Raw genomic sequence first — 13,817 nt, 5'->3', positions numbered from 1 at the left:
TCCCGAAAAGTCCATCGCGCCTGCCAGAGAACAGTCTTTCGTTCCACGACGATGGTTGACCGTGGTGAATACACGTAGTTGCTCCAAAATCCAGCGCGCCAGTGCAGCAGGGCGACGCGGCATACGGCACGCCACAGGCTCATGCGAGCATCGATACAAGTACAGCTGAGTGCTGACGCCGGTCAAGCGAAAGACGAAGGAGAGACACAGCAAACATGGCCTACCAATACCAGAACAACATGTCGGCCACGTTCGTGCCCGGCGGCTTCGACGACTTCTATATGCCCACCGCCAGCCCGCCGCTGGTCCAGCCGGAGCCGCAGAGGTATGGCAGAGATCGCAATATCAAGAATGCGGCAATGAGAAGGATTGGCTAATCTGGCCCGCAGGATCAACCCGGAAATGTCGAACCAGATCGCAGAAGGCATTGGCAATATGGATCTGAACAGCCGAAACAGCGATACACCGCATCTTTCCCCCTTTCCCAAACTCGTCGACCCGCCGGCGAATGTCCCTCCGACTGACGATGAGCTGGAAGCGCGATTGGAGAATGCGCGGCTGCCTGTGCTGAACTCGAATGATCCCGAAATGCAGCTGGCATGGGCTGCGGATGCCTTGACCTACTGCGGCGTGTGCGCAGACGACGCTGAGCGAACGGCAGCCTCGAAACCACAGCAGGCACGATCGTCGACTCCGAGAATAGAACACCAACTCAAAGTGGATGCGATGAACATTGTGACCTTCTTGGCCGACCAGCAACATCCGCGAGCAGAGTTTCTGCGGGGCATGTGGTTAGAATGGGGCAGATTTGGCCAGCGAGAAGACAAGAAAGAGGCATTTCGCTGCTATTCGCGAGCAGCAGACAAGGGCTACGCGCGAGCCGAATACCGGATAGGCATGTTGTACGAGTCCTACAATGATCCCATCAAGGCGCTCAAGCACTACAACAGGGGCGTCGATGCGGGAGACGCAGCTTCCTGCTACCGACTCGGTATGATGACTTTGAGAGGACAGCATGGGCAACAGCAGGACTGGGCGAGAGGCGTAGCCCTGATCAAGCAATCTGCAGACGCCGCGGATGAGAATGCTGCTCAAGGTGCATATGTCTATGGCATGCTTCTAGCGCGGCAACTGCCGCAGGTCGAAGTACCGGAAGGTTACCTTCCATACGATGAGCGTCAAGCGAGAGAGAACATCCAGAAAGCTGCATACATGAAGTTTGCAAAAGCGCAGGCCAAGATGGGATCAGCTTATGAGCTTGGCGCACTTGGTTGCGAGTTCAGCCCTGCACTCTCGATCCATTACTACGCATTGGCTTCGAAGCAGGGCGAGGCTGACGCCGACATGTCGTTGAGCAAATGGTTTCTGGTCGGACATGAAGGCTTGTTCCCCAAGAATGAGGAGCTTGCATATTACTATGCAGAACGAGCTGCACAGACTGGCCTACCCACCGCTGAGTTTGCGCTCGGATACTTCAACGAGATTGGCATGCATGTTCCGGTGAACCTCGATAAGGCGCTGGAGTGGTACCACAAGGCCGCGCAGCATGGCAACGATGACGCGAAAGGTCGGATTGAAGGCCTGGAGAAGAAGCAAGTGCTCTCAAGGCAGGATCACGAAAAGGTAGCCATCAACCGGATCAAGTCTACCCATGGCTCGATGCGAGGACAAAGACCAGACCGGCTTCGTCAAAAGCAAGAGCCCAGCCTTGGATCAGTGAGCGAAGGCGCTGCATACTCGTCCTACAGCAATGGTTACAATGCTGTACAGTCACCGGCCAGAGGAACAACACCATACCCAGAAGACAATGGCCCACCAAGGATCGATCCCAGACCAGCATCCGTTGCTCCTTACCCGATGGCAGACGGCCCTCCTTCGCATCTCACTGCATCTAGGATAAACAGTGGCCCGACCGGTGGCTTCTTTCGCCCCTCTACCACCATCAATCAGCCTTATGATCGACCTAGCTCTGCATTTCACGTCAGTCCCGATCTCCGCGCTGCGTCCAACCAATCTGTACCTCCCCAGCCAGGCCTTGGCCAGCGGCCATACACAAGTGGCCTCGCACCAGGCCCTCTACGACTGCAGACTGCGCAGCCAATGGCACATGAGCAGCGCCACTCTTCGGCACCTGGCACTCCTGGATTTGACGGACGTCCATTCAATCCGAATGATCCACGTGCGAGACCTGGTATGGGCAATCGCATTGCATCAGGCCCTCCAGACATGCAAGGCCAACGCCCACCCCCAGGAAATGCGCTGTCTCCTGGTCCTGGTAACATTCATCACAATCCGACTGCACCAGTAGGTCACATCCCAGACATTGGCTTCTCGGCTCCATTTGAAGAGCGCAAGCCCAGCGTCGACCCGACTTGGAGCGAGCTGAAGCCGAAACGACGAGACCAACGACCAAATCCTACGCCACAGCCACAATCAGCCTCTCGACCCGCAACAACACGTCCTACAGGCGCAGGTCCCACTCCGCCGCAGAAGCAGAATCCATCGCCAACCCCTCCCGCAAAGACGACACCTGCTGCGGCCCGGCCGCCAGGCAAGGGACCAAAGACGTTCGACGAGATGGGTGTTGCTGCTCAGCCTCCGGACAAGGAATGCGTGAGTACCGCTTCATTCATATACTTCGTAACGTGGTCAGGCGTGCTAACACTCGCAACAGGTCATCATGTAAATTTGCACATTCGCATCGATATTAATCTACTTGTGAATTTGGGAGCGCGGCGTTCTGAATACCAGTGCCACATAGCAGACGGATGCATTTGAGGTTGCATGTATTTGTCAAATGTGTTGGTTAGCATAGCGAGAAGTGTCTGGACTGGGAAGGACTTTTTGCATATGGACATGAACATAATGCATGAGAGGGATAGCAATCAGTCAAAAACAAGTATACAGTCATGATTGTATATTCAAGTCAGTGTGGCATTAAAGACTCCTCTCTCTCTCTCTCTCTCTCCAAGCCATTCCTTAACGTCGGAACCCATTTCAGTGACAGATGATGGCTCAAACACTCCTCAACGTAACATTCCTCCCCGTATCAACCCCCATGCCCCCATTCTCCAACAACGCAAACACATACTCCCCCTTCTCCACCTCCCACTCATACCTCCGATTCAAAATCTTCAAATACCGATCCACCTCCACCTCCATCTCCACCACTTTCCCCTCCCCGACATCCAAATACACCCGGGAAAACGCCACCAACTGCCTCTCCGCACGCGTAATGCTGCTCCTCACTCGCTGCAAAAGATAGATTTGCGCCGTGTACGAACCGGGTCGAGCGCCGAGATTCCGGACCGTGACGTGGAAAGTGATGATGGAGGTGTTCACGAACGTGGCCCGCTCGGCTTCGAAATTCGAAATCTCAAACTTCGTGTACGACAGGCCGTGGCCGAAGGGGTAGAGGGGAGAGGGGTCTTCGTCCAGATATGAGGTTTTGTGCGTGGTGGGTTTGAAGTTGTAGTAGGAAGGTAATTGGCCGACGGAGCGGGGGATGGTGAGGGGGAGGTGGCCGCCGGGGGTGGAGAGGCCGAAGAGGGTTTGCGCGAGGGCGAGGCCGCTGGCTTGGCCGGCGAAACCGGTGGAGAGGACTGCGGTGGAGGAGGCGTAGAGGGAGGGGAGGGAGAGGGGACGGGCGCCGTTGAGGATTAGGATGCAGGGTTTTGAGGTTGCGAGGGAGAGGGAGAGGATGGATTCGGCGAGGTGCGTTTGGTTGGGTGAGAGGGATAGTGTGGAGCGGTCGCCGGATTCGCCGTCGGAGTTCCAGGCTCCTCCCACGGTGAGGATTGTGAGGTCGGAGGTTTGGGCGAGGGAGAGGGCTTGGGAGAGGGCGTGGGTCGGGGTGGAGTCGACGAGGTTCCAGAAGAGCATGATTTCGGAGTTGAGGGAGTTGTGGTTTGCGATTTTTTGGTAGAGGTTCCAGGCGCGGAATTCGAGGCGGATCTTGTGGGTGGCGCCGGGGACGAAGGTGAAGGGTTTGGAGCCTGGGGGTGGGGCGGTGCTGTTTTGGAGGGCGTAGGCGCGGTTGGGGATGTTGGAGAGGAAGTTGCCGGTGGTTGTGAGGGGGATGTCGATGTGGAGGGTGTCGTTGATGTAGAGTTTTGCGGTGCTGTTCCAGGCAATGCCGACGCCGAGCCAGCCTTCTGTTGTGATTGAGACGGGGACGGTGAGGGTGCCTTCCCATACGGCGCTGAAGTTGTTGCTTGGTAGACCAGGTGGTGGGTAGAGGCCCCAATCTCGGACGGGCACCTCGGGCTTGACGACGAGAGGCTGCGAGAAATTGGTGTCGGCGTAGTAAGTTGCCTGAAGACTACCGGTAGTGCCGTTGGGAGTGGAAAGGTGATAGCCAGGAATGGGAACTTGATCGTTTTGCACCCATGTATTGGCTCCCCAAGCTGTGTTGATCTCGACTGAAGTGTTGTGATCCTTGAAAACCTGTTGTATGCCTTGACGGAGAGTCCAGGCATTCTCGACTGGATATTGCCCAAATTGTCCGGAGTAGTCGCCGAAATTCAAGTTGTCAGAGTATGGTCCGATGAGGGCGATTTTCTTTGGCGAGGTAGGATCTAATGGCAGCAGTGAATTTTTGTTCTCGAGCAAGACGATGCTCTTCAGGGCGGCCTCCAATGCAAGAGGGACGTGTTCTTTGGTGAGCTCATCCGCATCAATGTCGTCCGGAATGTAGGGGTTTTTAAAAAGGCCGAGATCATATTTTACGCCCAGAATGCGTCGCATCTTCTCACGCAGCGTGTCGAGTGCAACCGTGTGATTCGCCACCAGCTCCACTGTCGAGTTCAGGTACGTCTCCAGTGGGTAATCGTAAAAGGACACCATCCCTCCAGCGTTGAACCATTGCCCGATCGTGTCCGCCGCGCCTGCCGATACTTGATGTACTTTCTCAAGCTCGGACATGCCAGTGTCATCCGCTATGACGAAGCCATCATATCCCCAATCGTGAAGCGCATCGTAGAGCATGGGACTGACGTGAGATGGGACGTCATCAACCTCGCTGTAGGCCATCATCACGCCTCCCACACCCCCGAGATCGATTGCGGCCTTGAATGGGGTGAGCAGATTTTGTAAAACCTCGCGATTGCCATGGCCCATCCAAGGTGCTCCATTGAGACCACCTTGAGAAGCTCCATGGGCTGCAAAGTGTTTCATGACTGGAACAACAGCATCGTTCTCGCCCCAGGCTCCATTCTTGGAGAGGCCAGCAGCATAGGCCACTCCTAGATGGCTCGTCAGGATGTGATCCTCTCCCCAGTCCTCTAGATTTCAGTCAGCATTATTCTCCGTTGATGCAATCCATACTTGCTGCGAACCCTGACATCTACCCCATCTGGGGTCCCGACATATATCGAGCACTGGCGAGAAGCAGGCATGTAGGCCTATGGCACGAGCTTCCGTGCCGATCGCTCGTCCGACTCGGTGGATGATGTCCGTGTCCCACGATGTCGCCATTGTGAGAGCTTGTGGAAACATGGACTGCCTGAAAGAGCCGACGCCGTGCAGACATTCGCCGGTATGCAAGAAAGGGATCTTCAGGCGGGACTTTTCCAGATTGAGGGCCTGCAGACTGTTGATTTGGGTCTTGTTGAGAGTGTAGACGTCGTGCAGGAAGCCAATACCCGCATCTGGAGCGAGCTTGAGGGCGTGGTCCGCGATGCGTCAGTGATGAATTCTACCGGAGTCGTGTTGACTGACCATAAAGCTCATTGTTGGAGTGTGGACCGATGGCATCGTCGCCGAAGAATAGATAGAGCTGTAGCACTGCATAGCCGTCAATTGTGTTGTAGTTCAGTTAGGTGATATGCTGGTTAGCTGATACCATTAGCTAACCTGTGCTAAGAGGAAGGATATACAATGGGTATATTAACTGCAGTTTCTATAGCAGGCTCCTAATCCTTCTTTGTATAGTTATATAGTTATCAATCCGATAATTAGTTGCATCCTTAGTACGATTTACAATAGGTTATAAGCCCGGCGTATACGCTCACCTGTCTAGTTCAACTATAAAAGAACTGTTTCTAGAGTCTACCAAACAGAGCTAGCTATCTGGACCTATTAGGTACCTAGTTAAGAGCTCTAGTTCGGACTAAAACCTAGCAAGTGTCCCTTATAAGCCCTACCTAGCACTATACTAAAAGGCAGCTAGGAACGATAGATACTAATTAGACAAAGACAGCAAAGGAGAATCAAGTTCTTAGGAAGGGGATTAACTTCTAAGACTAGAAGCTTATATTCTAGGCGGCCCTTTTAGAAAAGGACCTAGTTAGTATAGTATTCTATAGACTTAACTAGGCTAATAAAATAAAACTACCTCTGAAAAGCATGTTTATAGGGGACTTAGCCGATTAGCAGTATAGAGACATATTTAGGGATTAGAAGAAGAAAGATATCCAAGCCCTAGGTATACTTATTGCTAGACTCGACCCTGCCCTTAGACTAGACTTCGGTAATACACTTAAGTTAGCTAAGGATACATACGACTACATTAAGGCTCTATATAAGCCTATTATAACCGTAGACATATTTAATACTATCAAACTTATTAGGCATATTAGGATACCCCTTACTAATCCGAACACCTAGTAGTACTGCGAATCTTTTTAGTAGTGGTTTAACAGATTCTAAACATCGATAGAACAATTTGCTAGCTTAGTTACAACAATAGAAGCGCCTATAAAGTTATCAGATATTAAGATGCCTAATATGCTTGTTAGGATGCTGTTTATTTAGGGCCTTTCTAGTTACGAATAGCTTAGATCCTAGAAGCATAACAACAAGCCTAAAGCTAAGGACTCCTCCCTTAAAGTAATAATAACGTCCCTAAGGAGAGAAAAGCCTCTTAGACAGTCATCTAGCGGCTTAAAGCTTGTTAGAGGGGCTATTAGCAATAATAACGACCAGTATACTTAGTACAAGTACAAGCATACTAACGCTAAGTGCTATAAGCAATACCCTAATATAGCACTACCTAGTTAGGGAAAGAAAGACAAGAGTAAAGATAAAGACAAAGACAAAGGCAAGAAGGGTAAAGGTAAAGGAAAGGGCAAATCTAGTAGTGCTATTAACAATAACAAAGATGAATTAGACTCCTCCTCTAACTCGGAAGATAAGGGAGACTATTAGCTAGACGGCCTTAGTAGGGGCCTAATTAGGGGAGCTATTGCAAAGCCGGGACTAGCTATAGCAAGCTCTAAGAACCTAATAGCTAATACAAAAGTTTAGGATATAGGTACATTACTACACATTATAGGGAATAAGAGCTAGTTTAGCGATCTTAAGCACCTAACTAAGCCTATTTAGTTCTTCTAAGTAGTAGGAAAATTAAGTATATTACGATTAGGAACTATTAACATCTTCCTAACCTATAAAGGAAAGAAAACCCTAATTACTCTAATAGACGTCCTCTACTCCCCGAACTTAGATTGCAACCTAATCTTAGTAGAGCGTCTTTAGAAGAAATATAGCATTCACTTAGACAGACCTTTAGGCACTTTAATGCTTAAAGGCAAGCTAATTAGAAAGGTTGAGGAAGTATAAGGAGTACTTGCCTTTAAAGATACTAGAGTTAAAATGCTAGGCTTAGCTTTAAAACTAAACTTAGAATCGAGTTAGAAAGGGCAGCTATTAGCCTTAGCTATCGCTAGACTACGAGCGGACACATTGAGATAGCATTAGAGACTTAGCTACGTCGGCAACAAGATCCTAACAGCTACTAAGGAAGCCATTCTAGGCCTAGAAGAAGTTAATATATCTGAACTCGAGTACTATAAGACCTATAAGCTCTCGAGAGCTTAAAGAGTTGTATTAAGAGAATATAGAACTAGACTAGAAAAAGCCCTTAACGAAGTCTATATTAACCTTGTTAGCGTATAACCATTTGATCTATTTAGAAATAGGTACATTATAATCCTAACTAATGCTAAAACTAGGCTTAGGTAGGGTCTGTTACTTCGAAACAAAGACAAAGTAATAAGTAGTAACAAGCTAACCAACTAGATGACTAGAATTAAGAGGCAATACAACAAAATCCCTAAGATTATCTTTAGTAATAGCGGGGGAGAATTTACTAACAACGATCTAGTACATTTTATAGAGGAAGTTAGTATTAGATAGGATGTATCTGTACTATATATACCGGAGCAGAATAGCATTGCAGAGTCGTTAAACAAGACGATTCTGCTTAAGGCAAGAGCAATAATAATTGACTCTAGCCTACCAATATACTACTAGTACTTTGTAGTAATACATTCGATTTACCTAACTAATAGACTAGTAAACTTAAGAACTAAGGAAGTTCTACTTAAGGCTTTCGAATTAGACTTAAATATCGGCAGTATAGACATTGACCTATCTAAGACGAGACGATTTAGCTATAAGGCATTCAAATACCTCGAATCCGGGGTTGAACGACTTAACTCTTAGAAATTTGCACTAAGAGCTTTCGTTTACTAGTTCATTAGATTCTAAGAAAATTCATTAATAAACTATCTGCTTTAGAACCCGCACTAGAAGGATAGCGTATAGCAGTATAATATCAGATTCTCTCTATACGTTACCTTTAACGAGGACTTTGTCTATAAAGACAATTTTACTAAGCTTCTAAGTACCCTTTAAGCTTAGGGGGAGTATTTAAGACTAGCTATCCCTTAGGAGACTATTTAGGTACTTGAAACCTAGTCTAACCTCTTATTTGAGTTAGGAATCCCTACACTATTCCCTAGTGATAACCAAACACCTTAGCACTCTTTAGAACCTTAAGGGGAGCCATTTAGAGGTAGCATCCCTTAGCCTTAGTAGGCTTATAATTAGGAAGATTAGGAAGACTCCCTTATAGCTTAGGGGGAGCAAGGTATACTTAAGCAAGGAACACTACCTTAGCTAACACCTATAGCTAATAAGCTAATACTCCAAAATTACTAACTAGAACTACTAGTTGCCTAGTAGGAAGCTGCTCCTAAGAAAAATCAGTATACTTAAGAAACAGATACTACTAAACTAGAAGACACCCTAATCACTCCCTTCTAAGTCCCTAAGACTACTAGTAAGAGAAAGAGGGCTCCTAACCTACCTTAGCTAAACCCTCCTTAAGCCGAAGTACGACTTAGGTCTAGCAGAGCCGTAGCTAAGTATAACTATAGCAAGATTACTAAGATTGCTATAGCTACTACTATAAAAGATACTTAGAAGCTAGCTAACCTAACAACCCTAGCTAAAGCCCTAAAAAGGCCTAACTAAGATGAATAGAGAAAAGCCGTTACAAAAGAGATAAGGTCTCTTAAAAAGTCTAGTGTAATCGAGTGGATTCTAGCCGAATCCCTACTAAAAGGCAGAACACCTCTAATAGGAAAATGGGTTTTCAAGATTAAATACCTGCTAGACGGCTCTATTAACAAATACAAGGCAAGATAGACAGCTAGAGGCTTTATATAGAAGCAAGGTCTTAACTATATTAATACCTATGCTCCTATACTAAGAGTAGCTACTGCTAGACTTGTCCTTAGGCTTTTAGTAAACAAAAACTAGAAGCGAAGACAGGTTAATATCGAGACTATTTTCTTAAATCCCCCTCTAGATAAAGAGATTTTTATTAGACCCCTAGAAGGCGCGCACCTGTTTAAGAAGCACCCTCTAAAGTGGATTATCCGTATTAGAAAAGGATTGTATAGCCTTAAGCAGGCTGCTAATCTCTAGCACTATAATGCTTTAGACACTCTTCGTTAACTTAGCCTAAGTAGGACAAAGAGTAACTATTGCCTATAGCAAGGTAATAGTATTCTTGTCCTCCTTTATATAGATGACTTCTAAATCTTTAGAACCTCTAAGGTAAAGATCGATGCTCTAATTAAAGGTCTTCGTAAGAAGTACACAATCAAGATTGTTACGTCTAACCTATTTCTAGGCCTTTATCTAAAGGAAGATAAGGAGGGAAACCTTACTATCTCCTAGACACACTATACTAAAGAGAAGCTTTAGAAGCATAGCTTAGACTAGTATAAGCTAATAAAGTATCCACTTAAGAAGCTTTACGAGCCTCTTACAACCCCCTATAACCGTTAGGACTACTAGCTGTTTAATACTATAATTAGTAAAATGTAGTTTCTAGCTAACTAGACTAGACTAGACATTAGCTATACCGTTAACCACCTTGCTAGGTTCCTTTAGAATCCCGGACCTAAGCATATTATAGCTGCTAAACATCTCTAGAGGTACATTACTAGCATAGTTAACAAAGGACTTGTCTTTAGAAAGAAGAAAACTTTGGAATTTTAGGTATACTCTAACGTAGACTTTGCTAGTAACCCTTTATTATTAAGATTAACATTAGGCGCCCTTATACTTCTTAACAACACTCCAATTATATAGAGATTATAGCTCTAGAAGGAAGTCGTACTCTCTAGCACTAAAGTAGAGTATATTGCTCTAATAGAAGTATATAGAGAAATCTGCTAGCTCCGAAATTTAATAACTAAGCTTTAACCACTTACTAGGGAAGAAGTCAATAGGATTTACGTCTAGGTAGACAACTAGTTAGCTATTTCCCTTATTAAGGACTATATAAATTCCAAGAGGTCGAGGCACGTTTCCCTTAGGAACTACTACTATAGAGAACAGTATGCCTAGGGAAAGATTAGTATCGAATTCGTTACTACTAACAAACAGCTAGCGGACTGTTTTACTAAGCCTAAATCTCTAAACAAAATTCTCTAATAATATAGCGTCTCTAGGACAAACTCCTAAGTCACTCCTTTAGAAAGAAAAATCTTATTTATAGGATTAGAAAACAAGCTTTACACACTCATTGAATTTTATTCTAATTTCTAGAAATAGCCTAGCTGCACTATATAGTCTAAGCTACAAAATTTCTTTTATAACAACATTAAGACTAAGTAGGAAGAAATACCCTAGCCCTTAAGAGTCGGGAACTCTCTAATACTATAAGGCTTTTACTAATCTAGACTGCCTAGCCTATTTCAAAATCGAAAACATATATTATAGCTCTCTATCTACTAGAAAAAACCGAATCTCCCTAATTAGCTACCTATCTTAGTATTACTGTCTTCGTAATTAGAGAAACCCCTCTAAGGACTACTAGAATTACGAGTCGAGCTAGGACTAGTAGACAACCTAGAACCTAGACTACGACTACGTCCCTAAGTAGCAGCCTAGGTATAAGCATTTGCCTACTATAGTAGCAAATTTGCTACTGCCTAAGCGCCCTAAGGAGTACTCTAATCGATGCTAGACGGGACTAGCACGTACAGACGACGCTAATTAGTACCTACTCTACTCCCCGGATTGCGAGGCGGTAGAGGCACTATAGGCGTCTAACGATTCGTATTAGAGCGTAGCCGAGAGACGTAACCTAATAAAAGGATTAGTGTTTTTGCTTCAAAAAAATATACAAGACTAGATTCAACTTACTAAAGAACTCGCATTATCTATAATAATTTAGGCTAGCACAGTTAGTATAAGCGCCCTTTAGGAAAGCGATATCCTAACTGTTAATTCGATAACTTAGAGTTATATACTCTAAGTACGGACCCTTTAACTGCTTGCAAGGACCGTACTAGCTGTTACTAGTATATACGCGTCTAGTAGCAGCCGTATATATAAGCGCGGTAGGCAAGTAGTTAACATTCGATTTTAAGCCTAAATTGAATGCCTTAGCCGCCTTACGTAGACGCGGAGGCACACTTAGAAATAGCCGAGCATTATCCTAGCTCGTAATAAAATGCCTAACATTAACGTTGCGTAGCTAAGGCGGAGTCTGCTCCGGACTAATATTAGTTAAGCACTAGATAATTCTCTAGAGAATCGCGACAGTTAACTAAACTTCCTTAAGGACTGCGCCTAGTTAGCAAATTGTTAGAAAAGGGGAACCTCTAATAGCAATACTTACTAGTCTCTATAAGCTAGAGCTTATTATAACGCGAAGGGTGCCGATTCTTATTTAGATCGTTACTACCGCCGCCGCTACTACTACTACCTATACTACTCGCTATACTCCCTAGACTAGGGTAAAGAATTATCGCTATAATAAAGTCTCGGCTAGCTATTAGACTTAAAAGGTCTTAGTAAGAATTTGAATTCTAGTAGAGGCTGCTAGTACTTAGGGGATTGCTAAAGAGTAGATTGTAAAAGCTCAAGTTATCTAGTTAAGTTTAAGTGTCTTTTATAGGCGCCTACTAACCCTATAATTACGACTAAGGATATCACTCTAAAGCAAACCAATTAGCAAACAATATAATACAAGTACGTATAAGTAGTATAGTATATAAAGCTATATATAAAGCAGATATAGTCTAATATCTAAAGGCAGTTAGAAGATAAAGTGAAGCTCTAAGCCTAGATTTAGAGTGTCTAATCTAAACAGTATATTATCTCTACTTAGGGGGGAGTATTGTAGTTTAGTTAGGTAATATACTAGTCAGCTAATACTATTAGCTAACCTATGCTAAGAGGAAGGACACACAATAGGTATATTAACTGCAGTTTCTATAGCAGGCTCCTAATCCTTCTTTATACAGTTACATAGTTGTCAATCCGATGATTAGTTGCATCCCTAGCACGATTCACAACAAATTGCCCGGGCATTCTTCGACTTGACTTCTCAACACGCACGCACCCATCTCCGGCAGCGTCATTTGCGACAGCAGCTCTTCCACGAACGCCGCCTTCTCACCTCTGGCGGTGTTGGGAGAGGCAGACACGAAAGCGCAGCACAGCAGGCATGTTGCTAGGGCTGGCAAGAAGAAATGCATGATCGGATATTCCAATCAGCCGCATAGACGTTGCAGCGACGGCGAACAGCAAAAGAGAAGCGGCGAAAATGTATTCGAACATGCTGTGCAGGATCCTACTGTCCCATGCGCTGCGCTGCGAGCGATCATTCGACGTGAACATGGCAGTGCAACAGTTGCAGCCGTGCGTGTCTTTATGCGCGGGGGGCAGTGGAGAAATCTCGATGAACCTGGCTGGACTGGACTAGGCTTTTATCCGGACAGCGGTGTTTCGGTGAGGACCTCGCGGGCACAGGCACAGGCACAGCAGTGCAGTGTATCTACAGAAAAAGACCCACGCTCGCTCAGAACGCCAGCCATTATAGGGAGGCCATCACGAACTACGATCGAACCTGCTCAGGCTGACTCTGACTCTGCGCCCTCATAAACTCCTCCACCTGATGCGGCTCCATCTGATCCACCCGGTGATCCTCCGCCTTAACATCCTTAACATCCTTCTCCAGCTTCTCCTCCGCAGCAGCACCACCCAACCCCACAGCACTCGCCACACTCGCGACATATTCCTTTGCCTGCTCCACAACCGTCGGCGCATGCTCTTCCTCTCGATGTAACGGCGTTTCTTTCGCTGCTTGGCCCACAGTTCGAGGCTCCATGATACTAACATCATTGCCTTGTCCGTCGGGTCTTACGTGAGGGGTGCCATGTTCCAATTGTCCTGCTGCGTGCGTGACGTCTTGTTGCGCGAATTTCGAGGCTGAGGTGCCTTGACGGTTGGCGTGTTCGGGGGGGCTTTGGATTGCGTTGACGGGGTCTCGGTAGGGGACTGTGTAGGTGCCTGCTCGGGAGGTGTCTGGCGAGGATGCGTTGGCGCTCTTGCCTGTGTCGAGGAGAGGGTCTGGTGGGGAGGCGTTGGCGCTCTTGCCTGTGTCGAGGAGAGGGTCTGATGGTGGAGATGAGGGGGTTTCGGCTGGCATTGTAGGTGGAGGATCGGTTGTGGTTGTGGGTGGATGTATTGACCCGTTCGCATGTGGGAGCGGAGCGTCGTTTTCAGGA

General features: G+C 46.6%; 3 protein-coding genes across 3 annotated transcripts; 1 reads left to right on the top strand and 2 right to left on the bottom strand.

Moving 5' to 3' along the window:
• Positions 1 to 215: 215 nt before the first annotated feature.
• MYCFIDRAFT_217005 (uncharacterized protein) lies at positions 216 to 2,939 on the top strand (the record flags this gene model as incomplete). The annotated part of the gene is made up of 3 exons (XM_007933680.1): positions 216 to 325; positions 390 to 2,613; positions 2,675 to 2,939. The coding sequence occupies 3 exons, from the start codon at positions 216 to 218 to the stop codon at positions 2,684 to 2,686; spliced, it is 2,346 nt and encodes a 781-aa protein (XP_007931871.1). The 3' UTR covers positions 2,687 to 2,939.
• A 76-nt stretch (positions 2,940 to 3,015) lies between these two features.
• Positions 3,016 to 5,730, bottom strand: MYCFIDRAFT_85320 (glycoside hydrolase family 3 protein; the record flags this gene model as incomplete). The annotated part of the gene is made up of 3 exons (XM_007933679.1): positions 3,016 to 5,282; positions 5,337 to 5,658; positions 5,719 to 5,730. 3 exons carry the CDS (start codon positions 5,728 to 5,730, stop codon positions 3,016 to 3,018), a joined length of 2,601 nt encoding a protein of 866 aa, XP_007931870.1.
• Positions 5,731 to 13,018: 7,288 nt separating this feature from the next.
• On the bottom strand, positions 13,019 to 13,738 carry MYCFIDRAFT_212656 (uncharacterized protein; the record flags this gene model as incomplete). Its single annotated transcript, XM_007933678.1, has 1 exon — positions 13,019 to 13,738. One exon carries the CDS (start codon positions 13,736 to 13,738, stop codon positions 13,145 to 13,147), a length of 594 nt encoding a protein of 197 aa, XP_007931869.1. The 3' UTR covers positions 13,019 to 13,144.
• Positions 13,739 to 13,817: the final 79 nt, after the last annotated feature.

This window comes from Pseudocercospora fijiensis, assembly GCF_000340215.1.
Source record: "Pseudocercospora fijiensis CIRAD86 unplaced genomic scaffold MYCFIscaffold_10, whole genome shotgun sequence".
NCBI classification, from domain to species: Eukaryota; Fungi; Ascomycota; class Dothideomycetes; order Mycosphaerellales; family Mycosphaerellaceae; genus Pseudocercospora; species Pseudocercospora fijiensis.
This window is presented reverse-complemented; position numbering and strand designations above follow the sequence as displayed.